Source organism: Rhinolophus ferrumequinum, chromosome 8 (assembly GCF_004115265.2).
Source record: "Rhinolophus ferrumequinum isolate MPI-CBG mRhiFer1 chromosome 8, mRhiFer1_v1.p, whole genome shotgun sequence".
Classification (NCBI taxonomy): Eukaryota; Metazoa; Chordata; class Mammalia; order Chiroptera; family Rhinolophidae; genus Rhinolophus; species Rhinolophus ferrumequinum.
The window spans coordinates 60672399-60698982 of NC_046291.1; the positions used below are offsets into that span (position 1 = coordinate 60672399).

At 39.9% G+C, this 26584-nt stretch overlaps 1 protein-coding gene across 1 annotated transcript in view; it reads left to right on the forward strand.

Annotated features, from left to right (window-relative positions):
• Positions 1-393: 393 nt before the first annotated feature.
• Positions 394-26584, forward strand: part of DPP4 (dipeptidyl peptidase 4) — a 79461-nt gene continuing 53270 nt past the window's right edge. Inside the window, exons 1-8 of the mRNA XM_033112013.1 lie at positions 394-537; positions 1066-1153; positions 20686-20781; positions 21178-21269; positions 22605-22685; positions 23903-23955; positions 24073-24145; positions 24943-25063. Coding sequence (XP_032967904.1) covers positions 532-537; positions 1066-1153; positions 20686-20781; positions 21178-21269; positions 22605-22685; positions 23903-23955; positions 24073-24145; positions 24943-25063 — 610 coding nt within the window. The 5' untranslated portion in view covers positions 394-531. The remainder of the gene's footprint in view (positions 538-1065; positions 1154-20685; positions 20782-21177; positions 21270-22604; positions 22686-23902; positions 23956-24072; positions 24146-24942; positions 25064-26584) is intronic.

A 26584-nucleotide genomic window follows, 5' to 3' on the forward strand; every position in this document is an offset into this window, starting at 1 on the left:
TCTCTGTCTCTGTCTTCCAGATATTTCAGTTCCAATTGCCAGTCCTCACTGTGTGAGTTTGCAGAGCCCCATGCCCTATCTGGGCCGGGTTCCCTAGCCTGTCCACGCGAGGTTGCAGGAGCTGAGCTCCAAAGCTCTTTTCAGCTAAAAAGACCTCGGGTGTCCGCATCGAATGCAGGGACCGGCTCACTCCTGCTGGGACTCGCACAACCACTCTCGCGCATCCCCGGGCCCCCCACATCCTGCGCGCCTCGGCTGTCGCCCAGCGCCCCGCACCACCCGGGGGAAGTGCCTCTCGGGCGCCCCCCGGCCGGGATGCCAGTGTCCGGAGCCTGCGCGCCTTCTCCCACAGCCTGCACCGGGGCCCTTTATACCGAGCGGGCTGGGCGCTCACTAATGTTTAACTCGGGGCCGAATCTTGGAAGCGCTGAGTGACTCCGCGGCGGTGGAGCAGGACGCGCGTCTCCGCGGCTCCTCTCACTTCTGCCTGCCCTCCCGCTCCGAACGCTCAGTTCCTAAGAGAAGCCGACGATGAAGGTGAGTGAGTAGCGCCTCTTCCGCTTCCCCAGCCTCAATGTCGAATTATAGGTGCCTCTTCCCATACTCTCCCCAAATTGTCCCCAAAAGTCCACGGAACGGTACCAGGGGCTTTCATTAGGCGGAAGCTCCAGGACCTCCCTCTGACAGGTGAAGGGACATCCCAGAGCTCTCGCCTCTCTGTTGGACCTGTGGCGTTTTGTGGCATTTCTGCTAGAACCCAGGCGCTGAGCCTTGGAGAACCCAGAGAGCCACCCATAAAACGCACGCCCCGAACCCTCACGGCTTTTGACGTGCAGGCGAAGAGAAGCAAACCGTAATGTGCTCAGATGCCACAAGTTCAAGAGCAACCGCTCTTGAAACCTCGGACTGGCTCACTCCAAACCCTCCCAGCTCACCGTACCCCTCTTCCAATGCGCGCCCATCGGCAAATCCCGCTGCCTCAGGTGGAGCCCAGGCCCCGACCCTTTTGCCCAGACGGGGGCCAAAGGGCTCGCTCTAACTGGACATGATCTGACCGGCTTGCAGACACAGTGGAAGGTTCTCCTGGGACTGCTGGGGACAGCTGCTCTCGTCACCATCATCACCGTGCCCGTGGTTCTGCTGAACAAAGACAGTAAGTTTGAAACACTTGAAAAAGATAAGGCAGGTGGAGACCAGGATCTGGTTCTGGTTTACCCCACTGAGGAAAACAAGCGATTTTGCTGGGGACTGGGACCAGTGCGCCAGGTGGTAGCTGAGGCTTCCCAGGCGCTGCTGCTTCTCGTGCAGCAGCTACATTCACTTCTCAGTCTCCAGTGTTCGGGCTGAGAAAACCTTGAAGCCGCCACGTTTTATGCGGGACAGATAGGTACTTCCTTAAATTAGGGGGAAGTCTTAGGGTTTCCTTTTATTAAATTTAATATGTTTTAGATTTAAATTAAATTTTAAAAAGCTTTCGTGCTTGTGACCTTCAAAGGAAAAGACGCAGGGTTTAAAGATCCCAAGCAGTAGTGGAAGGGTGTCATAATGGGAGGGAAAAAATAAGAAAGTAAGTCCCAAAATGCAGTTTTGAGAAAAGACAGTTCACAGGGCACCCAGGTAGTTTCCCTTCAGGGATGATGGCAACCTATCGGTTGGAGAGTCCAGTCCGGGTGCAGGAAAATAACTATAGAAGAAGTATTTCAGAGTTAAATCATAACGCTGGTGTACTGCGTGATAATATTCAGAGGGGGTAGAATCAGTGATGTTTGGTGGATTCTTTCATTTAAAGTCACTTCAGCTCTTGTAGCTCGGTCAACTGTTCCAGTTTAGCCCCAGCCCTTAATATAAAACATTCATATAATGGAATACACACTATTGGATGCAAGCAAGTGAGAATAACTAGTTTAAGTCTCTTCTGGCCCAATTTTCCTTTTAAATATTCCGTTCATTTCAGTATTACACATTCGGGACAGCTAACTGAAGCATCCTCTCTGGATGGTCTAGTCAACCAGGAAATGTGCAGACAGTGCCTATATACCAATGTTATCTTATCCAGATGTCCAGGTGACAGTTCAGAATTAGTTTATAGACCTATCAAAACCATGGTTGCCCAGCAATTTCAGGGCCAAGGCAAAGGTGCCAAAGGTTAAAAACTGAGTTTGTTGACCTACTGATAATTACTTTCAGTTACTTAAAGCAATGATTACCACCATTTTAGACTGTTAAACAGCAGGCATCAGTCCACTTATATTTGACCCTTGGTTGTGAATTGTTAAAATGTAACTATTTTCATAAAATGATACTTTGTATATTTAAACAACAACACACACAAAGCCAAAGGATGGGGCATCCATACGATCAATAAATATTTACATGGCTTACATCATGTTCCAGGTATTGTGCTAGTTTGCTGCAAAGACAAAGATCAAATTTTATAAATATAAAGATCTCTGACCTCAAGAAGTTTGTGGTAGTCTAGTGGAAAACAGATATGCAAGCAAGTCAACGTAACCAGAATAGCCTGGTTTTTCTCCAAAGCATCACTGAGGCATCACAACATCACTGGAAGGATGATGGGTAAAACCGTAATTATCAGAACTTCCCTTAAGGAAGGTTGGCAGGAACACTGTACTTTAATAAGCCACTTGTGATGCGCAGTGAAATGGCCTAGGGGCTTGGGTCATGCAACTGCCTTCCATAGGGTTTGGTCACGTTAACTACAGGGGTTTTATTTTGTTTTGTTTTGTTTTGTTTTGTTTTGTTTTGTTTTGTTGGGTGATGCATGAAGCCTGGGGAGGGGCTGCCTTGTCATTTTCCTAAAAGAGCACTTAATCTTCTCCAAATGAAATTTGAACAAGTATTTCAAGAGTGCCTTCTTGATGAGGACTTCCCAAAAGATTCACGTGTTTCCACCTAACTATGATTATGAGTCAGCAAGATCATTTCAAGTTCTTGAGCAAACTTCACTGGGATTTGGAAGGATCGCTTCTGGGAAAGTACAGAAAGAACTCTCATAAGAGGTTTCTTTTGAGGGAAGGCTTGAATGGTTAGCACCAGTTTCTGGAGATAAGATTATACTGGAAAAAAAGGTGAATACCTTGTGTGTCAACACAGAGATACAAGATCACATCCTCTAATCTGGGGTTATAAAAGAACTCTTAGCAAGAGAGGAGGGTGGGCAGCAGGAAAAGGACTTTGATTTTAACCTGTAGGTGACAGGGAACTGCTGGAGAATTCTGGGCATGTCTGAACTATTGGGCATGACAGTGAGAAGGTGGGTTGAAGTGGGACAAATCTGGAGGGGGAGCAAGGGAAGTGTCCCAGGAGAATGATGGTGCAGACCAGAATGGAAGCTGCAGAATTACTCAGATAGGTGAACGATTAGACTTTGATCTCTGGACACATAGAAAGTGAGAGGAGTGTGGCTAAGGATATCTCTTGGGCAACTGGGTGGAAATGTGGTTTCATTGTGTGCTTTCTTTACACCACCACTCAAGTTATTTGTCTCCTCCTATTTCTTAATTGGCATGTACAGTATGTATATTTGAGGAGAAAATGGAAATCATCTTGTTTCAACTCCTGCCTTGTTATAAAGGAGAGAGATGAAAGATCAGAAATGCAACATTTTCCTGAAATCAGCAATACCATTCCTGGGCTATGCCACTATAAGGGACAGCATTCTTACAAAGAATCCAGAGTCATTACCCAAGAAGTGTTCTCATATTGTTGATATAGGTTTAAAGTCGAACAAATGTCTGAAGGAAGTGAAGAAGGGAGGTGGGAGAGAGGAAATATAAATGAGAAGAAAGAAAAAAAGAAAAGAAAAGGAAGGAAGGAAGATTTTGATAGAAAGAAAAAGTCCTAGATTATGTGGAAAGCAAAGAAATAAACAGCCAAAAGTAAAGAGAAAGAAATGAGCAAACCCACGTTCATCCCCCGAGAGAGGGATGAACCTTCTAAGAGAAGGTTAAGTGTTTTCATATGAAGCAATGACTTCAGCAGAACTATACACACCCATAAAGGAGGGGGGTGTAGTATGAGAGAGAGAGAGAGAGAGAGAGAGAGAGAGAGAGAGAGAGAGAGAGAGAGAGAGACCTGCTTAATACTAGTCTCACATTTTTTTTTAGAATAAAAAATCCTTGAGATCAGAAATTATGCATTTCACCAACCAAAATTAAAAGTTCACTTCCTCCTTCTGTATATGTAATAAAGGATTGTATTTTGTTTTAAATTCCTCAAATATCCTATTAAAAAAAGGATATTGCATATTTAAACGTTCAGTTTTCCAGAGAATCAGCAATAAAATATATAAAAATACTTTACTCATAATGGAATTACAGTAATCCTCATGGCTTAGCAATAAATCCTCACTCAGTATTTATGATCCCCTTCTTTTCCCCTTTACATTATATTATAGGCTGAGTTTTTTTAAAAATATTTATCAAACAGTCTTATTATAACATTTTATTATTTGTCAAGTAGTTTTATTATTGAGTTTTATTATGGGATAGAAACTTGTTTGTTTTGTTCTTTTCATTGCTTTAGCAGTAAAATTTCAATACCTTCTTTCAGTGCATAGGAAATTTGACTGCTCACCCATCCATCAGTAATAAAAGAAAACCCAAATGTGAAGGAGACAGGAATAATCAGAGAAAGAAAAGATAACATCTATGAAGTTTGCCTGAGGAAGTCCAGGATCTATTCCAGGTTTAAAAGCACAGAAATGAACCTGAATGAAAGCTTTGTATATTTCAGAGGACAATTTCTAAACAGTGAGCTCTGTAAAAGCTCGAATTGACTCCAGCTAGCTCAGTTAACTATTGTCAACCTTTGTCAAGTGCTCATGAGGTCAGTGGGTTGGTCTTTTTTAGGCCAACTATTTTGGCTTTTGGTTCCCTAGCCATAGCAGGGGCCTTAAATTTTTCTCTCTTAGACATCTTACCTCCCATCCCAAAAGCAATCAGAGAGAAAAAGGGAAGACTGTTTGCCCAACTGATGGTTCGAGAAAGATGAAGTAAAGGGACTGACTAGCACAAGATCTGTATAAATGAAATGTTACGACTTACCAAAGTGCCGAGGCTGACGGACTGTGACTATAAATGCATGCAGGACCACCTTGCTTGTGGAACAGAAGTATGCAAAGGTGTAAACAACAGCTAACATGTCCTCATTCTGTGCCACGTGTGGGGTTGAGGGCTTTCAATATACTTCTCATTTGATCCTCACAACAACCCCTTGAGAAAGGCACCATTATCATCTCCATTTTTACAGACAATTTACAGAAACTTTGAGAAGGTGTTTTGGTTACTGGTTACTGCACAACAAATTACTGTAAAACTTAAAACAACAAACCTTTATTATGTCACAGTTTCTGTGGGTCAGGAATTTTGTGGTGGCTTAGCTGTGTGGCTTTGGCTCAAGGTCTCTCATGAAGTTGCAGTCCAGATGTCAGTCTGAAAACTTGGGGCTGGAGGATCCACTTCTAAGCTCTCTCACATGGTGGTTAGTTAGACGCCTCAAGTCCCTACCATGTGGGCCTCTCCATAGAGTGCCAGAGCTACTGGCTTCCCTTACAATGAAGGATCCAAGAGAACAACCATGCCGGAAGCTGCAGTGCCTTTTATGACCTGACCTCAGAAGTGTGACCAATGGAATACAACCATCACTTCTGCTGTATTCTATTGGTCACACAAAGCAATCCTGGTACACATTACACAAGGGCATGAACACTAGTGTGGAGATCATTGAGGGCCATCTTTTGAGGCTGGCTACCGAAACAGTTAAGGAACTTGCTCAAAGTTCCACAGAGTTGGGATTAGGCAATGTGACTCTAGAGCTGGTACTCTTAAACCCAAATCATTCTGTTAGTTTGTAATCAAGTATAAAATTAATGAGACCCTATTAGCAAAAATGTTACAACTTCCCATTTATATACCTATAATTTCATGACTGCGAATCCCTGGATGCTACCCGTTCTGAGGAGAAGCACCTGCTGCTGTCACTTCCTTTCTTATATACAGCTTGGGATAGGCAATACCTTCCAGCCCAGTACTGAGATCCCACACTTTTGACTGGTCTTATTTATTATTTTTAGTAGTAGTAGTAGGTCCAGATTTACTACTTGCCCTGAGTTACACTTGGGCTTTGTTTCTAATGCATGTTCTATTATTTCATTTGTTCTCCATGGAACAATACATGTCAGAGAGAGTCATTAATATCTTTACTCTTCATGGTAAAGAAATAGAAGCAGAGATGTTTAGGGCTTTGCGAGTCAGTACTAGAAGTTATCCAAGTCTTGACTTTGAGCCTTCCCCGAGTCAGCTGGTTCCCATAAATAAGTGTTTAAAGAACTGCTTTGGTGAGAGTTTTTCTAAGTTAATGATTAATTATTGCTTTACAGCTTGATGCTAACCCTTTCATTGTTGTAAATCAGAATCGTGTAAATATTTGTACCTTTAGTCATCACAGCTCCATTATGACCTCCAAAAGAGGGTGTGTCTCCCAATCTGAGAGGAAACTGAAACCACAAACTTTGAACGTCTGAGTTAGCTGTTTTATTTTTGCCAAGTACTGTGTTTGCACTTTTATATTGTAATTCAAAATTATAACTTCCTATGAAGTTTTTTTTGATATTCAATATTATTTTATATTAATTTCAGGTATACAGCATAGTGGTTCGATATTTGTATAATTTAAGAAGTGATCCCCATCTAATCTAGTATGCACTTGTCACCATACATAGTTGTTACCATATCATTGACTATATTCCCTGTGCTTCACCTTATAGACCCATGATTATTTGTAACTATCAATTTTTACTTCTTAATCCCTTCACCTTTTCACCCTGTCTCCCAACGCCTTTCCATCTATCACCCCAAATCGAGTACCCATCTGACACCATACATAGTTATTAAAATATTATTGACTATAATCCTTATGCTATACCCTAGATCCTCATGAATACTTTGTAACAATTAATTTGTACTTCTTAGTCCCTTCCCCCTTTTCACCCATTCCCAACCCTTCTCCCATCTAGCAACCATCACAATGTTTTCTGTATCTATAAGTTTGTTTCTGTTTTGTTTGTTTGTTTATTTTGTTCTTTAGATTCCACATATAAGTGAAATCACGTTGCATCTGTCTTTCTCTGTCTGACATTCTCCACTCAGCAAAACACGCTCCTGGTCCATCCATACTGCTGCAGATGACAAGAACCCATTCCCTTTCATGGCCGAGCAATATTCCGTTGCATATATGTACCACCTCCTCTTTATCCACAGGCTTCCTCTGCATCTTGGCCATTATAAATAAAGCTGCAATGAACATATGGATGCACATATCCTCTCAAAATAGCGTTTTGGGTTTCTTCAGATAAATACCAAGAAATACCATTACTGAGTCCTTCTTTGTCTCTTGTTAGAACCTTTGTTTTAAAGTCTATTTTGTTTGGTACAAGTATTACTACCCCAACTTTTGTTTGTTTGCTTGTTTCCATTCTCATGAAATAACTTTTCCATCCCTTTACTTTCAGTTTCTGTGTGTCTGTCAATCTGAAGTGAATCTCTTGTAGGCAGGATATGTAAAGGTTTTGTTTTCTTATCCATTTGCCCTCATGACTATACCCTTCCCACAAGAGCTAAGCTGCAGTGGTTTCTCTGACTTAACTCCCTTGTCTTACTGAATCTGCTTCCTTTCTCCACAGCAGGACTCAGGAGGGTCTTCTGCATCACATACTGAGCACACACATGTCAAGGTAATTCTCCAAGTCAGCAAATATTCATTGAGCATTTTCTACATGCTAGGCACTCTGTTGGTCACTAGAGATATAAAAATGATTGGCATGGCTGTTGTCCTCACATAATTCACATTATTAAGGGCAACATAAACATCAACTGCGATAAAAAGTACTATGAGTATTCCTAATAAATGATCAAAGTGCTAGGGAAGCACCTAAAGAGCAAATGATAAATGCTGTCCAGGGCAGTATGCACAGAAACCAACCAAGCATACAGAGTTAATCATTAATGGGCCTGAATACACACCGTCCTATCCTGGAGCCATCAGACTGACTCCCAGGCATGCAGTTCACCTACATGTGTGGTGCTCAACAACTAATTCTGTACGAGGACTGTGTCAGAATGTTTTTGGCTGCAACTAACCGAAAACCTGAGCAAAAGTTGTTTAAGCTATGGAGTTTTCTGATTGTATTTCTTATTATTAACATTTTCTATAATTGGAAGTACTGAAGTAAGGCAATTAACACAGTGATTCAACAACATCCTCAAGGACCCGTGTTCTTTCTGTCATTCAGCTCTGCCATTTTCATTCAGACTGTTGTTGGCCTTGGTTCTCAATCTTGTCCTCTCATGGTCAAGTGTGGTTGTTACAGCAACACATCATTTGCTCACCCAGCTACATCACAAAGCAGAAGGGGATGCTATTCCTCATTCATAATCTGTTCTATCGTGCAGGAAGACCAGTTATAGAAGTCCTTCAGCCCAAGGCAGACTTTCCCTCATATCTTATTGGCCAAATTTGTGTAACTTGTCCACTTCTAAACTGATTACTGGCAAGGGGAATGTAGTACCTAGTTAGGGCTGGATTAATCCAGACTCACCTTTCTGGGACAAACAGGAACCTCTTTCCTTAGCACAAGGAAGGAAAAGGTGGAAGAGAAAGGTTCATTGCCTAAGTTGAATTGAGAATTCTAAAAGAAAGAAATGGGGGAAGAGGTCTACACAGGCATATATTTTATTATTGCTCTCTTTTCAATACATTGGAAAGACTTCATTTACTAATGAAAGAAAATAGATGTCAAACCAGCTCCTATCTCCAAAGAATCTGACCATGGAACTCTCCTTCCCCTCTTCTCACTTTCTTTTCTAATCACCTTAGTTTATTGCAAAGCAGGGTGTTTTAATGCTGCCTTTCTGATCCTGTGGGCATTTTGAGCCCAGCACTTGCTTTCTCTTATCATCCAAAGTGATGACGAATAGGGAAGAATTGACTTTACAACATTTAAAATACAAATCTGAGACAATAGAATGGGTCAGGAACATTTAAGGGGAACTACTCTCCATTTTCTCACAAAAAGCACATGTAACCTATCATATTTTATCCAATTCATAACGAGAAAACGTGGCAGAAAGAGTCAACATAAAGTAAAATGAGCAAAGTTTAAAAATACTTGGTAAAAACTAGATCTGCAAAAGTTGGCCCAGGAAAGTAGGACTTGAAATAATTAATGGCCACTAAACAAAATAAAATAAGAAAATAAATAAAAACAAACAAAATAACCTCACAATATTTAGAAGCTATTATCTGTTCAATCTGACAGGCAAAAATAATCTAATTGGTGACTCAAATCTTTATTGTAAAATTCCTGGGGGGAGGGGGAATTAATCTGCATGAAAATAAAATCTGTAACCCAACATTAAGTGGCCTGGCAATCCTCCTATATTTTCCACCCGCTCACTTGTCCATTCCCCTGGTGGATTCTCTTATCAAGGGGATAAACACCCCCTCCCCATGCTCATTCCCAGCTGACGACTTTGCTTCCTATTTTCGTGAGAAAATGAAAGCCATCCCAACAGAATATAGTCAATTCCCTCCAGCCTGTCTGCACCTGCACACTCACCTGCACTGCCTCTCCCAAGGCAATGGACGCATTCTCCCAGCACTTGCCCAAGGCCATGCCTCCTTTGTGCCCTGACTTTTACTTACTCAAAGACATGGCTCCAGCTATTTTCCCTGCCTGCTGCATCATCATTTTTCCGCTCTATATATAAATGTGCTGTAATGCCTCACATCAGAAGGAAAGGAGGAAGAGAAGGAGGGAGGAAGGGAAGGAAGGGAGGAAGGAAGGAAGGAAGGGAGGAAGGGAGGAAGGGAGGAAGGGAGGGAGGAAGGAAGGAAGGAAGGAAGGAAGGAAGGAAGGAAGGAAGGAAAGAAGGTCCTCTCTGGACCCCATATCCCTGCCAATCTCCCAGTCTCCCAGTTGCTTTCCCTACTGTCTTTACCACAAAATTCCTCAAAGAATTTTCTATTATCACTGTCTGCAATTCCTGTCCTGGCTTCCTCTTAAACTCACTGGGTTAAGGCTTATCTTCACCGGGCCACTAAAACATCGCTGTTCTCATTAAGATCCCTAACCTCTGTGTTGCTAAATCCAGAGCTCAGTTTCCCCTCTGAGTCTCACATGACTTGTCAGTTGATCATCCTTCTCCTCCACCTCTCTCTAGGTTTGCCCTCTCTCCTAGTCTCCCTTCCCCCTCACAACATGCTCCCTTTCATTCTCTTTAGGAGTTCCTCCTTGTGTCCGACTTCTAACCATGAGCTCCTCCAGGCTCTATACTGGAACCTCTTCCGTCTCCACTAGGTGATCTCATCCATTCTCATGGCTTTAATCACCATCTATAACCTGACAACACCTAAATTTATATCTTCAGAACCCTCTCCTGAACCCTGATTGTGAAAACGCAACTAAGTGGACAACTCCATTGGAATTTTTTTGGCCTCTCAAGTAACATCCCCCAAAACTCTTTATCCCCCTAAGCCTATTCCTCCTTTGGTACATCTTTTCTCAGAAAATAGCAATTCCATTTTTTTAGTTGTAGAAGCCAAAATCCATTCCGTTCTCTTTAACTCTCCTCTCTTATTCACACTCAACATCCAGTTAGTGAGCAAATCCTATCACTTCTACTTTCATGTTCTTTCAAAATTCTACTATATCTCACCACCTCCACTGCTACCAACTGGTCCAAGACACCATCACCTTTAACTAGAATTATTGCAAAAAATCTCCCTATTTCTCATCTCTCTATAGTGTATTCTCAACAAAGCAGATAAGGTGATCATGGTAAACAGAATTGTAAAATAACTCCCAGAATTTCCTCCCTTCCCCCATATTTCTGCCTAATCTTTGAGATTGTGAGTATGATGGATTTAATTCTGATGATTATATATATATGCTATGGTGCAGTCCCCTTTAAGAAACAGAGAGTACCTGGGTGAGCCTGAACCATTTAAAAGCAGAGTTTATCTAACTGCTCACACGAGAGGTAGTCAGAGATTTGAGGCACAAAAAAGGATTTGACATATCACTACTGACCTGGGAGATGGAGGGGACCATATGGCAAAGAATGTGGGCAGTCTCTAGGAGGTGAGAGAAGCCCCTGGCTGGCAGCCAGCAAGGAAATAGGGCCCTCAGTCCTACAACCATGTGGAACTGCATCCTGCCAACAACTTGCGTGAACTTGGAAGCAGCTTTTTCCTCAGAGCCTTCAGATGAGAACTCAGCCCATCCAACACCTTAATTTCAGCCATGTGACCCTGAGCAGGGAACCCAGCCATGCCAGGCAGGACTTCCAACCTGCAGAACTCTGAGCTGATGTCTATTGTATTCAGCCACTACATTTGTGATCATTTGTTATGTAGCAATAGAAAACAAATACAGCGATCATTTTAAAATGTAAGTCAGCTCACATCCTCCTCTGCTCAGAACCATTTAAAGTCTTCCCTTCTCTCCCAACGAGGCCCATGTGATCTGAGCCCCACCATCTCACCTCTGAGTTCCTCCCCTACTCTCTCCCCTTCGCTCATTCATCCTGCCTCAGACATTTTATACTTGCTGCTCTTTCTTCCAGGATTCCTCTTCCCTGGGGCTGTCTGTTGTTCACCTCCTCACTCCTTCAGGTTTCTGTTAAAATGCCACATTATCTGTGGGACCTTTCACCACCAAGCTGTTGAACACAGCAGTGTCCCCAGACCTGACAATCTTATCCCCCTTCCCTGCTTTATTTTCTCTGTGGCATTTACCACCTAACGTATGGCATTATTTACTTACTACTTGTTTCTATGTCTCCTCCCTTTAGAATGTAAGCTTTCTGAGGGCCGAAGTTTTTCATGTTTTGCTCATTCTTATTTCTAGTGCCCAGAACCTTAAAGAAAACCACGGGTGCTCATATTAGTTTTCTAGGGCAGCTGTAACAAATTACCACAAACTCTATGGCTTGAAACAACAAAAATTTATTCTCTCACAGTTATGGAGGCTAGAAGTCCAAAATCAAAGTGTCAACAGGGCCACGCTTCTTCTGAAGGCTTCAGGGAAGGATCCTTCCTTGCTTCTTCCTAGCTTCTGGTGGTTAATGGCAATCCTTGGTGATCCTTGGCTTGCAGCTATATGGCTCCAATTTTGCTTCCGTCTTCACCTGGCTTTCTTCCCTCTGTGTCTCCATATGGTCCTCTCCATCTTCCAAGTCAGCAAAAGCATGTCTTCACACGGCCTTCTTATAAGGACCCCAGTCATTGGACTTCGGGCCAACCCTAATCCAGTATGACCTCATCTTAACTACATCTGCAAAGACCTATTTCCAAACAAGTTCACATTCCAGCTGGCCATGATTTGGGGAAGGGGCAGTCTTCAACCTAGTACAGCCTGATAAGTATTTGATGAATTAAAGGGGTTTTCTTAGAGCTCACGAGAAAACCTTTTTGATGAACTTTTTTTTTATGTTGCTTTAATTCTGATTAAAATACGTACATTCATAAATGTGAAGACAAGTCATCCAGTACTAGATCATGCTTACCTCCTGTCAGTGTAGTGCAGTGCTAGCAGCTGGTTAGTAAAGATAAAATAAATTCCTCCTTTCAGCTTACTTATAGCCAAGACAAGACTGTCTAGATTAAATATTTAAATGATATAAAGTTATTTGATAAATGTGCAAAATATATGGTATAGAAAATAAGCATTAAAGACAATAAGGAGGGAGAAATGAGTGTGGTGTAAGAAGTAAGGGGATCAAGAGGTGTAAAGAGCGATGGTGAGAATATGAAGGTCACAGATGTAGCCTGTATTATTTAAACATTTGCTAATAAATACAGGAAGAGAAATAAAAGATGGCTTGAGGAGGAAGCAGGGTGAGTTAAATGTTTTTAATATAGGTACACCTTGTACATGCTTAAGGCCGGGACAGAAGTAGGCAGGGAAAAGACACTGGAGATGCCGAGAGAGAAGAGACATTTAAAAAGGCTCTAAGGATCAAGAAGGCAAGGATCTGAGGCCCACTGTTTGCTCGGAGTGCTGAGGAAAGTGGTAAAGGGTGACAGGAGGGATGGGTAGCAGTGGAAGGCATGGTGGAAAATAAGCCCCTAGGGTGGCTTTGCTGTACAGAAGGAATCATTGAATCTTTTCATTAGACAACATCATACTCATTCGAAAATATGTACTGCAAGGCCTGAGTTGTTCAGGATTGTGTTATGTTTAAATCTAGGAAAACATTAAAGGAAAAAAAACGTGTTATAAAAGCTTGCATGTCTACTTTTTATGAGTTTAGCAAAAAGATGATGAGAATTACGGGATGTACCAGGGAAGAAGACAGAGTGAGGATGGTACAAATGTCTTTCCAGAAAGTCACAGAATTGCCATCCTTAATAACAGACCAGAGAGAAAATTGTAGGGTTCTCAGAAAGAATTGGTACCGCTTTGACTTTGGAGCACTAGAACAAATTATGTTCTAATGTAACCTACCAAGTCACCCAAGTCCAAATGATACTACCAACCTGCCCACTGAGATTAGTTTCAAACATTGAATTCAAACACTTCTATAAAGTCTGATTCATCCATACCAATTCACAAAAATTGCCAACATAGCATTTGCCCTGTGTAGTTACTCTCCCAGATACTTAGGTTCTTTAGAAGAGTGGTTATATGTACAGGCTTTGGAGACATATTGCCTAGCTCAGAAGTGGCTTTGGTGCCTACTAGTCATACGACTTGAGACCAGTTACTGTCCATGCTTATCTGCACCTCAGTAACTGTAAAATAAGTTTCTAAGTAAGTACAATGCCTAAAACAGCCCAGCACACTGGAAGAATTCTGTAAGCATTCGTAATTGTTATTCTTCATGGATTTTCAACTTATTTATTCTTTTAACAGTCCCAGAGGCAGGTACTATAATAGTGTCTCACACTCAAAAGTTTTGCCTGGCAAATACTGGAAAGGGCAATTTTTGTGGCAGTTTTGTTTTCCAATGATCATTTTTCCTTGTAGCGCAGAAGGCAAACACTTGTCACAGAGAGTAGCCTTTTTGATTATGCCTGTAAATCTTTCTGGAAAGTTCTTCAATGATTCAGTGTTAGAGTTTTTAGCTTCCTCAAATGCTGATGCTCTCTGATCGGTTTTCTTTCTAACATGAACTAAAGACTCTTAGATTTCATCGTAACACCTTCCATTGATCTCACTACAACTACTTTTGAGTATTGTTCAAGAGGAACTAGGCCTTTGCTAAAATAGTTGCATGTTTCATGGGCCTGTGGGTCATTTATCTTTACAGTTGAGAAGTTTCCGCCTTTCAGCTGTTTCTCATCACCTTGGATTATACTTATGTCAGTCAACACTGTGGGACATTAAAAGCCTTGTAAATATTAATTCCGACCATTATTGTACCAGTCTTGTTCATTCCCAAAAGTCCTAACAAGGAAAGAGAGAGTGACTATAATCAGAAAAAAAAAATAATAAAGCAATTTCCATTTCAAAAAAGAATGCAGAAGCCCTGGCGGCCCTGTTTGGTACCTGCTTCCTCTGTGCACTGAATCTCCTAGTTCTTTGCTAGGGCGAAGGCAAAGTGAATCAGGAAGTGTAAACTGGTGGTGCTTGAGTGGAGGGCTTACAGGTGTCAGTCCGGGAAAGGAACGTGATATTTAAATGAAGATCTGAGAAAGGTGAAGGAGCAGCAAACCTTGGGCATGTCTGAGAGGAAGAACATTCCAGGCAGAGGTTACAGGAAGTTCAAAGTCCCTGAGACAGATGCAGAAGCCAGCTGAGTGTTTCTGGGGAATAGCCAGAGGCCAGTGTGGATGGAGTAGGGTGAAAAGAGAGGAGGAAGAGGAGGAAGTTATGACAGAGGTTAGAGTCATGACAGACAACCCCCCTTTTCCATTAAGTTGTTTCCTTTTTTTCCAAATTGTTGCTATTCTGGGAAATGTGCATTGTACCATTTGGTTGGCCTTTCAGAGTACACCTTTGAAAAGACAATGATAACATTCCTAACAAAAGTTTGGTCATCTGACACTCTGATCTTAGGGTAAATGCTTAAGAGTATGCAGTCCCACGGTCTATAGCTCCAGTTGGAGAAAAATGCAATGCCAATGCATTGTTTGGAGGCCACTTGTTGAACCTTGATGTTTCTCTTATTAAGAAGGCAAATCTGGTGATTGTGATTATATGCTAATGCTTCCTACGTGTATGGTAACCAGAGAAATATTACTCTTCACACATCTTCCAAGTCCAACATTTTCCCTCCGTACTCTGACTCCCAGTATGGATGCTAGGGACGGTATTAGACATGGTGAAGGAGGAAAGTGATGTTCATCAACACTAAGCGAATCATTACATTGTACGTATTCCAGACGTTTCCTCAATGTGATACTCTTATGCTGTCTTATTAGGATCATTTGGGACATGAACATCGCAAAACTAAATGGCTATAATTTTATTGCAGTGAAATTCCTAATTTCAGCACCACTGCTAAGGACTCCAGGGGAGACACTCTTCTATTCATTATTGTATCCTGAATGTCCAGCATATGCTCAGAACAAAACAATATTAAATCGTGTAACATATCTGGAGGGCTCTCTAAATTTTAGGTCCTGAGCTAAGCACTTTACATATGTTATCTCGTTTAATCGTGGCAAATCCCTATGTCCTAGATGAGGCTATTATTTTCATTGTGTAGATTTAAAAAGTGAGGTTTTCAAAGACTCGGTAATTTTCCCAAGGCCCCAGTGGGAGAATTAGACTTGGGCTCAAATCCAGGCTCTCTGATTTCTTCTTTTTTTTTTCTTTTTTTTTTTTAAATTTATTGGGGTGACAATTGTTAGTAAAATTACATAGATTTCAGGCTCTCTGATTTCAAAGCCACTAGAGACCCAACCCCTTAATGGCATTTGTTGAATCAATAGAGCTGGGCGGTGGCCTGCATATGCTGCTGGATAACATAGGATATGAGGAAACTTCTAGATAATTTCTCCTTCTGCCTGCTTGATTTTTTTTCCTCTGTCCCTATGTCAAGACTGCTATTTTGCTAGAGCAAATTCTAAAGTAACACTCATTTTATTTCCCTAGCATCATTATAAAATGTTAGCTGATTTCCATATGGAAAACAAGAACTTTATAACCAGATATCTTTTTCCCATGTTTAACAACTTTATAAGTTTATGAGCTGTGAAGAGCACATTTCTTTTTAGTCACATTTCATTAGCCATTTATTTACAAAAGAAAAGAGTTTATCTTTGTGAAGTAGAAATATTATACGTCATATCCTAATACAGATAAAAAGTTTATTATGGAGTATAAAAGTATTCAACATATCCTGTAATCATAAAGTAACTATTGGTCAAACCAGGAATATTCCACGGACCTATGCTTCTCTCTTACTTGGATCTTACCATTCTGGAATTACTTGTACTCAGAAGGGCTGTTGCTCCTACAGCAAGGGTTCATTAAGATACCACACAGTTTTATGAGAATTTATTCTTAGGTTGAACCATCTTAGAAGCTGTTAAAAATGGCATTTTCATATAGTTCAAACTAATAGTTGCTCTCATCAAAGAAGTATAAAGTTGTTACCCTTTTTTTTATTTTAAATTAAAGAAGACGTGAATCTAAGAGTTTCTCTATATGCTGATGGGAAACATATGATTAACTCCTTTACTTGGCTAGCATAGTGCTTTGAACTCATAAGTCAAATGAATGACATGTTCCAGGCCCACCAGGAAAACCACACAGCAGCCAAAGACCTTCATCTGTCACCACAGCAGTGCCCTCTCAGTGAGAAAGTAGACAGGAAGAAGAACCGTGAGTGTGTCCTCTTCAGCATTTGACAGAACAGGTTGTAAGTTGGCAGCAAACTATTAACTTGTTAAAGGTCAAAACCTGGACTTGGCGTTCACATCTCACAGAAACTCTCTTATCTAGATGTTTCACAACTGTCTTCCAATGTGCGCTGCTTATCAAATGGCAAGGTGAAAAACAAGGAACATTTGTTGCCTACTTGTTCCAATTTAGCAGTGCTGTTCTGGGACTGGGTAGCCTGGATGTGGATGCCAACTTGCAGGGTCATTGTAAGGAAGCTGAGTGAACCTCACACAAGACAAGAGTGGCCTGGGCCTTGCACGGATGTCTTTGGCCATAGCGAGAGTGAGCTGTCAATGTCAATATCTGTAATATCAGCAGATGGCTCAAAATCCATTATGCGCAGAAAGGAGTGTGAGTGTGGTTGAGATGATGGCTTTAGAAAAGCTATGGCCTGATGAGAAAATGAGCCCAGCAGTCTCTGAAGAGGGCAAGAGAGGGTAAGTACTCAGTGAGGAACCCATCCTGAATGTGAAGAGCAGCACTCTGGGCAGCAGATGACATCACTGGGACTTTTGCCTCAATTATGCTAATATTCCAAGTGTGTGTTATTTGGAAAAATGTGAGCAAATACCCTTATGTGAGACAGCATTTAAATGAGATAACACTGTATGTGATCTATTACAAACACTCAGTTCATTCTCTTCTTATGAAATCAGGAGTCAGTGATAAATGTGTTGATATGTCTACTTCATTATAGATAGATTATAGATAGATAGACACATAGATAATCTTAGTTCAGGCTGCTATACCAAACTACCACAGACTGAGTGACTTAAACAACAAACATTTGTTTCTCACAGTTCTAGAGGCTGAGAAGTCTAAGGCCCCAGCAGATTCCATGTCTGGTATCAGGGGAGGGCCTGTTCCCTGTGTGCTCACCTGGTAGAGGGACGAGAGAGCAACCTAGAATCACTTTTCTAAGGGCACTAATGCCATTCATGTGGCCTCCACCTTCGTGACCTAATCACCTCCCAAAGGCCCCACCTCCTAATACCATCACATGGAGGGCTAGGATTTCAGCATATGAGTTTTGGGGGAACACAAACATTCAGGTCATTGCAACATGTGTGTGTGTGTGTGTGTGTGAATTGTTCTCTCTCTATAAGTCTGTCTAGATATATACATCAGCAGGTAATACTAGGACCGCGAATGTCTATAACCATTTATACTTTGAATTATACTAATTTTGGGATGTGTTTTATATACATTTTAGGCTAACAGGTCTTGATAGCAGGGTATATATCCTCAACAGTAATTTTCCGATAGTACTCAGTTTATAGCTATTTGATGTATGAAATGTATGAAAGGGTGATTGGATGAATACATACAACTGAGGGCATTTAATGAACAAATCTAGATTTGTAGCTTTGTCCATATGAGTGAAATAATATTTTGTGTTGCACAATGCTTTACTCTTATTTGAATGTTGACAAATCTAAGGGCTGGTTTTACTCCCTTGCTGTATGTCTGCTTACAAACACAAATATCTTACTAACTTTCAGAGGTGAAATGCAGGCCTGAATTGAAAAAAAAATTTTTTTTTTCAATTCTTTTACTTAATTAACAACTAGGCTTACACGAAAATCAATAAACTAATAAAGTGAAGTGTAGCAATTTCATCTATTGAAACTGAATGTGTCATAGGCAGAAACAAGACTGAGTTGTCAGATAAGATCCAAAGAAATAAAATATTAAGAACATATTTTGAAAAAGGGTTACCTGTAAGAGAGTTACCTTTGCACAGGCTGTAAAAACTTAACCAGAGAAGGTACTGCTAACGTCACAATCCCCAAAGCGCAAGCACTGCAGTTATAGGAATGTTGTGATGGTGGCAGATTTTGTGAGTGTATGTTTGTGTGCATGTGGAACAAGTAGAGAATTTGGAAAAAGACTTCAGGCTGTTAGTCATCAGTGGAGGGCCGGGGGTTGGGGAAGAGGAATCACATCGCCTGACTATGCTTGTTGGAAGAAAAATGATGTCAATCAACAAAAACGTTTTGTGTGCCTGCCTACTATGGCATAGAATGGTGCTAGGTTGGTGGGGAAAAAAACAAGGCCCTTCGTGACCTCGCTGCTAGCTGTGTAGACCACACAGGTAGGCAGGTAAGCACAGAAAAGTAGTAATCGACAGAAGTCATTGTGACCAGAGCCAAACAAGTAGTGTAGGGACAGAGTCAGAGGAGCAGAATTGAAGTCTTCATGAAAGAGGTGGGAGCTGGAGCGTAGAGGATTGTGATAGCTGAGGAAGCATTTGAAGACATTGCAGGGAAGTGGCTTAAGACAAGAAAGAGAAGTGTCAAAACCTCAGAAGATTGATTGGGTTCAGTAGGCAGGTCTGTGTAACGGTAAGAAGGTTCATGCAGGGAGAGAGCAGAAATGAGGGTAGCAAGGGAGTTTCGCGTCAAATTGTGGAGGCCGCAAGTACCTAAAGAGCTTGAATCTTCCTATAGGCAATGGGGAATTATTAAAAGCTTTTGAGGAAGGGATCACCAGGATGAAAGTGGCATTTTAGAAAACTCATTCTAGTGATAGTGCAGCGGAGGGATTGTATTGGAGAGAACCTGATGGCAGGGATACCTGGGAAAAAAGATTTCACAGGAAGAATCAACAGGATTGATTGGATGGAGATAATGGTAAAAGAGAAGGACACATCAAAAATGGTTTTCAGACTTTGAATCTGTGTCACCAGTAAAAGAATATAAAATCACACAAGTTCCCTAAGGAAAACTCGTTTTTGAAGAAAGACAATTATTTTAGACAAGGTAAATATAGGATTAGTGTGAGACAAGTCAACTAAAAAGACCCAACACAGCACCGGAAATGTGTTTGGGGTGTGGTAGGATAATGAATAGAGATTTTGTCATTTATTTAAATGGAAAATATGACTGAAACCCAGGAAGTCACATTCTCTGGAATTCTCTGGAAGGAATAATATATATAAAGAGAAGACCAGAAAGCTGAAGGCTAAATATCAAAGAATCTCTACCTTAGAGGTCAATGGAGAAAAATAGAATCAAAGTAGGAGACGGAAAAATAATGGTCAGAGAGGTCGGAGGAGAACTGAGGTGTCACAGTATCCAAGAGAAAGGTTTTATGAAAACTTCAACCAAGTTAAGGAAAAGTGACCATAGAAATAAAGATCCCTGAATTGGGCAATCAGCGTGTTATTACAGTTCTGTGCATTGTGAGAGAGCTTGGAAGAGGATCTCCGGGCCTCAAGAAACAATGACCTAGTTTCCTTTTGTCTACTATATGGCTACATATAGCTGTTGACTGGGAATGTGCCTAGTCAAATTGGTATATGCTGTAATTGTAAATTACATACCGGATTTCAAAGATTTAGTATGAAAAAAGAATGCGAAAGATCTCATTAATCGCATTTAAATATTGATTACACATTGAAATTATATTTTAGATACGTTAGGCTAAAATAAATGTGCTATTAAAATTAATTTGATCTTAAAATTTTTAAAATATGGCTACTAGAAAACGTACCTACATTATATTTTCATTGAATGTCACTGATCTAGACCTTCGTAATCCAGGTCACTAATATAACACGGTGAAACACACACTCCCAAATGCTTTAACAGTGAAATAAATTTTTACTCCACCCACCCAGTTCAAAATCTTTCAATATGTGTTTTGTATTTTGTGAGTGTAATTCTGTATTTTGTGGACCAGTGTAGATTGTAGAGTTTCATTTATTTTACGCAAAACCTAGGCTATTCCATCTTACTGAACATTTCGCTCTTTTTTTCAACCAGCAGATGATTCTACAGCTGACAGTCGCCGAACCTACACTCTAACTGATTATTTAAAAAATACTTTTAGAACGAAGGCTTACAACTTGCGATGGGTTTCAGGTAAGGATTTTTTAGGGGAGGGGGTAGCTTTTTATGCTTGTGTTTATTCTAGTTAGGTTGCGGGGCACTTTTATTACACTGAGAAGATATTCTTGTTTTTTAAAACCATATAGGAGAGTATCTTTTTCTACCTAGGATACAAAGGGAGTTAAGAAAGAAAGAAAACTTAGTAGTTCTTTGATATATACTACCAAAAATTAAATGTGAATTGAAACCTTGACGATAATGATGGAAAAATGAATGCATACTAGTGAGATAGTCATCACTTAATGTTTTTTCAACTTAGAAATGCTTATTTAGTACTTGTGTGAACTTGAATCTTAAATTTTTTATTGCATAATTTTTAGATGTTTAATAGCAGCTTGAAATATTGATCTAGCCATTTTCTCTCTTTAGACCATGAATATCTCTACAAACAAGAAAATAATATCTTGCTATTCAATGCCGAATATGGAAACAGCTCCATTTTCTTGGAGAACAGTACATTTGTATGTTTAATCACATAATTAATTCATACTTTAAGGAGATTCTGGGGATTTTTTTTTTTTCATAACCTTTCAAATCCTGAGTACTATCGTTTCATGCTGTTGGACTCTCTCTGCAGCATATGGCACAGTGGATCTTTCTCTCCTTCTTGGAATGTTCCCTGCCTTGGCTACTTTTTAGTCTCCTTTGACGATTCCTCCTCCTCTGCCCATACTCCTAAATGTAAGTGTTCCCAGGACTCTGTCTTCATTTGCTGGTCTCTCTCCTCACTTTGCATGCTTTCCTTCCGTGAATTTCATGCACTTCCACAGACTCAGCACTCTCCTTTCTGACCTTGATTCTCCAATACACCCTTTATACACTAACTTCCTCCCAAAATCTAAACCGCTATTTCCAATAGCTTGCTTGTTTCTGCACATATGTGGTCTGTGGGCATTTCTAACTTAGTATTCCAAGCTAAACTAGTATTTCCCCTTCCCTCTCCTAGCAAACTGGAAGCATCCTATAATCTTCCTGCATTCCCAGTCTTGGTAAATAGTGCTCTCCTCCAAATCACTTAAGCTATAAACCTCAGAATCCTCCGTGATTCCTCCGTCGTCCCCCACACTTAGCTACTCAACAAATGCTATCGATTCTCCCTCTGCAATGTCAAGTGTCTCTCAGATTTCATTTCCACTGTATTGTTCTGGTTCTAGGCCTTGTGTTAGTGAGTACTCTGTGTCCCCATGTCTATACTATAGACCAGACCACTGCATTGCCCAAGTCCAAGGCTGATACACCCCTCTTATCTCATCTCATCTCAGTCACTGTGTCACCAGAGCATCTTTATACCACAAAAAAAAAAAAAAAAAAAAATACAATTCTATCATCTCCATATGCAAAAAAATAGTTCATATTTCCACTTCTTATATTTAGGTCCCAGCTATTTTTCTAATTTTATGTTCTCTCACCTTATACTTTGTAGGATATACCCTATACTGTATTCAGGTTACACCTAACCTTTAGACAGTCTCTAAATATGCATGCCCTTTCCCACATCTGGGTTTTTGCTCCTGCGGTTTCCCCTGCTGAGAATGTTCTTTTTCTGTTTCTGACCCCCATACTCAGAACCATCTTTTCTTGGTTAGAATTAATCCTTCCCTCCTTGGTTCTTTAATCCTGACCTCCAACTACCTTACATCATGGTTATTTGTGTGGGGAAATGTGCCATCTCTCCTAAACTGGGAACACTCAAAGCATAAGCCACATGTCTAGATCCATACCCCCTACATAGTAAGTGGTCAATAAGGTAGTTAAATGGGATTGTTTAATTGTTCTTTTTTCTACTTGACTGACAGGATCAATTTGGACATTCTATAAATGATTATTCAGTATCTCCTGATGGACAATTTGTTCTTTTAGAGTACAACTATGTGAAGGTAAAATAAATGTTTGCTTACTGTCACCTTTAAAGAATCCTATGAGTATGTTATTTTATAACTGATTTCAAGGATATGAATATTTAAGATTGGCACCTAAGTAATGTAACAGGCACTAAAAACTCATTATTTCAGCATCAAAAGGAGAACTAGTTATTCTCATTCGTAAAAGATAAGTACATTAAATGTTTTAAAAGAAACTTATGTTCAATGTTTTCAAATACTACAAAGTAAGTAATATTCTAGATACTAAAGACCTATGTTAACAAAATAGAGCTTATAATTTAAAAGTAGATTTACATGTCTGACTTGTACATCCAGTAATATAACCCCTTATTTTCTTGGCCTCAGCTTTACATATAGTAAAACTCTCAATAAGTATTTGCTTCAAAGAGTTAAACAGCTCCTTGCCTAGAAGAGACTGCAGAGTGACCCAGACCACCTCCCAGCCTTAGGTCCCACCATATACAATCATTTTAAAGGGGGAGCCTCTGCACTGGTCTTCAACGTCCTGAAAGAACACTCAGCTTCCTCCAGTCACCCCGCCCAACATCAAATTCTCACACATGCAGGCAAGGTTAGAGTTTAATCATACATCCTCTTCATGTTTAGGATGGCTGCAAATCACGGTAACTTTAACTGCAGCTGTTTGGTTAGTTGTGGTGGATTTGACAACAGTTGTCAATTATAGGAAGTTTTGAGACCCATAGGAAAGAATAGAAACCTATGGAGATATTCTACATTGAAAAGAAAATACAAAGCTGGGGATCCCCACCTCTGCCTTTTTTTTCCTAGAATAAATAACAAATACCGAGTGACCTTATTTCACACACCAACGCTGCTGTACTCAGGCCAAGTAAACCATCTCATATTCCATTTCCCATTTGGGGATGGTGGCTCCCAATGATAATATTTACCCTGGATTCACTACGCTGGGCTCCATTTCCTGGACATGAAGACTTGATGGCTGTGTTCTACTAAACTTATCAACTATGAGCAAATCAGAAGCCTACGCCAACTTTAGCACATCTGTTACCAATTAATGGATTATTGTTTGTTTAATTCAATGGTTCCTAATGCTGTCTATAGATTAAAATCACTTGAGGAATTTTTAAAGTTTCCCAGTATGTTACTTTGTCTCTCATCTCGAGCTCCCATAGCAAGTAGACAAACTATCAATAATCACAGAAGCCTAAAATGTCTGTTTTCTTGTATAGAAATGGAGGCATTCCTACACAGCTTCATATGATATTTATGACTTAAATAAAAGGTCAGTGACTTCCTCATAAAACCTATTATGCTTTTCTAGTGTAATAATAATTTTTTAGAAAAGAAATCCCACTGTGATATATTCATTTGATAATGTTTCCTTTTGTCTTTTTTCCAGGCAGCTCATTACAGAAGAAAGAATTCCAAATGACACACAGTTGATCACATGGTCACCAGAGGGTCATAAATTGGTTAGTCAGTCTCTCCTATTGTCAGAAAAATAATGGCTCAAATTTCTCATATGCAGAAGCTACTAACCCTGATACAGAACAGACACTTAGGATATAAAAACTTCACTATCAAATACAAAGTTATTGACTAAAATATTTTACTAGTCTAACATAGTAAATGCAATTCTTGAAAGTTTCTGAATTACTATTAGGGAATTGTTTATTTCCTGAGAAAATGCTCATTAAGCTCTTAAATTTTAATTTCTGTTGTACTTAGGTTTTGTTGTTGTCTTGCTGTTGCTCTTTGTGTTTTCTTTCTTTGTTTGTTTGTGGCATGCCTGCTTTCTGCTAGTTCCACGACCTTCCCAGTGTCACTACAGATATATTTTCATGTTCTATAGTGCTAAGAATATGTTAGAAGTCCAAAAGAATCTAAACAGGAAGATAGTGTTTATCTGTAGTTGAACTTCTTCTCAGGAAGAAATACAAAGCATACATCATTCTGTAAAAGTGGCACAGTCTGCTAGGTTTTCTTATACACTTTAGCATCCAAATAGTAGTGGCTGTGAGCCTCTTCTTTTTAATATGTTAAGAATGTTTTTAGGATTACTTTGGGTTATATCTTGTATACTGATAATTTAAGAATATGAGGAGAAGGGAGTCAATGACTTCATTTGCTCAAATTGAATCACCTAAGGTAATTGTTACATTTGCATCCCAATATTATTTTAGGATAAAATAATTGGTAACTGTTTTTTAAACTTCAGGATAAAATATAACATGCTATTACTTATCGATATTATTTTTCATCTTTCTAGGCATATGTTTGGAACAATGATATTTATATAAAAAATGAACCAAATTCAGCAAGTCAGAGGATCACATGGAATGGGAAAGAAGATGTCATAAATAATGGAATACCTGACTGGGTTTATGAAGGTAGAGACTTTAAAGCTTTTGCAAATCAGAAAATATGTAAGTTTTTAAAAGTAGTCAAGCATTTCTTTAAAATGGGAGAAAGTCCATGGCATTCAAAACAGTTGCATTTTTTAAAATGTCATCAAATCTCTTTTAGCACTCAACACTCGGTATCTCCTAGACAAGAATTTCTTAGCAGTAGCTAGTACTGCTTATGTCCTCAATGTCCCTCAATGCTCCCATTGTCTTCAGACTACTGCTACAAAGGGCCTTTTTGTGTAGGTAGCTTTTCTGCTTTACCAGGACATAAAAGCCTCCAGATTAACATCAGATGTTTCTCTAGCCACGCCTATCTAACCCAGAAGTGACTAAGGAAAGCGAAGTATTCCAGCAACATTCGAACGATGACAACATATTGTTTGGAGGTTACGGAGTGGAGGGGGGAAAAATGCTTTCTATTTTATGCAAGATTTGTGTTCATTTGAACCTGGACAAATCATAAGTTTTTTTTTTATTTTAAAGATGGAAAAAAAATAAGTAGAAAGGCTTAAGAAAAAAATGGGTCAAAAACAGAACTGAAAATGAGAAAAAGAATTATTTTCTCTTTTAGGATAAAGTGTTTTAGAAAATATTAGAAAAACATTTTAGAAACTTAGACAATATTAGAAAAACCTTTTTTATGTCTCTAGTTGCCAAGGTAGCAGGCATTTTGAGACTGTTCCAAACGCTTCACAAAGTTTCTTTGTACTTATTAAAGCCTCCTCCTTATTTCATCCTATTATTTCTTCTTCATAGTTAAAAAAATTAATTTTTCTTCATTACTTAATGTTGGTTGTTCTCCAGCTCAAGTCAAGTTTAATTAAATGAACAACGTTATTTACAAAAAAAAAAAAAATCACTTTAAAAGAAAGCTAGATTCCCCTGGCCCAGAAATAAATTATTAAAGCTTACAATACAATTTACTAGCACTTGTTACAGAAATTGAAAAACATCTTCGACTCTTGATGGACAACACAGCACTGCCTCCACGATCCCCAATGTGAACCCAGTAAAGCCTATTTCCAAAGTTGTGACCCAGCTCTCCCTCCAAACAGCTGAGCATCTCTAAGATAAGGACATCCCTAACACTACAGTCCTTTCTAAGCTAGATAATAGCTGGAGGGACCTCATTTTGCCTGTTCCTGACTAAGCTATTCACAAGCAGAATGGCCTCACCGCTCCAATGTAGTGGGCTTCTTTAAAAACGAGACTGGTTCCTACAAGGATATTCCTTCAATTGGTTTTGTATATTTACAAATGATCCCTACTTAGAAAAGAGCACACCTCTTTCTCCATATGTTGGATCCACCCTCTCCACTACAGCCACGACAAGTTGCTGGGATCAAAACAGAGTACATTTTAAGAATTGCTAGTTCATAGGTAAAAGAAAAATCAAAGCTCCAAGGTCCATGCGCCACACGGTGGAGGGACATTCGCAAAGGAGCCTCCATTCTGGAACTTGTGCCCTCCATCTTACCCCATGACCCCAAAGAGCTTTCTCTC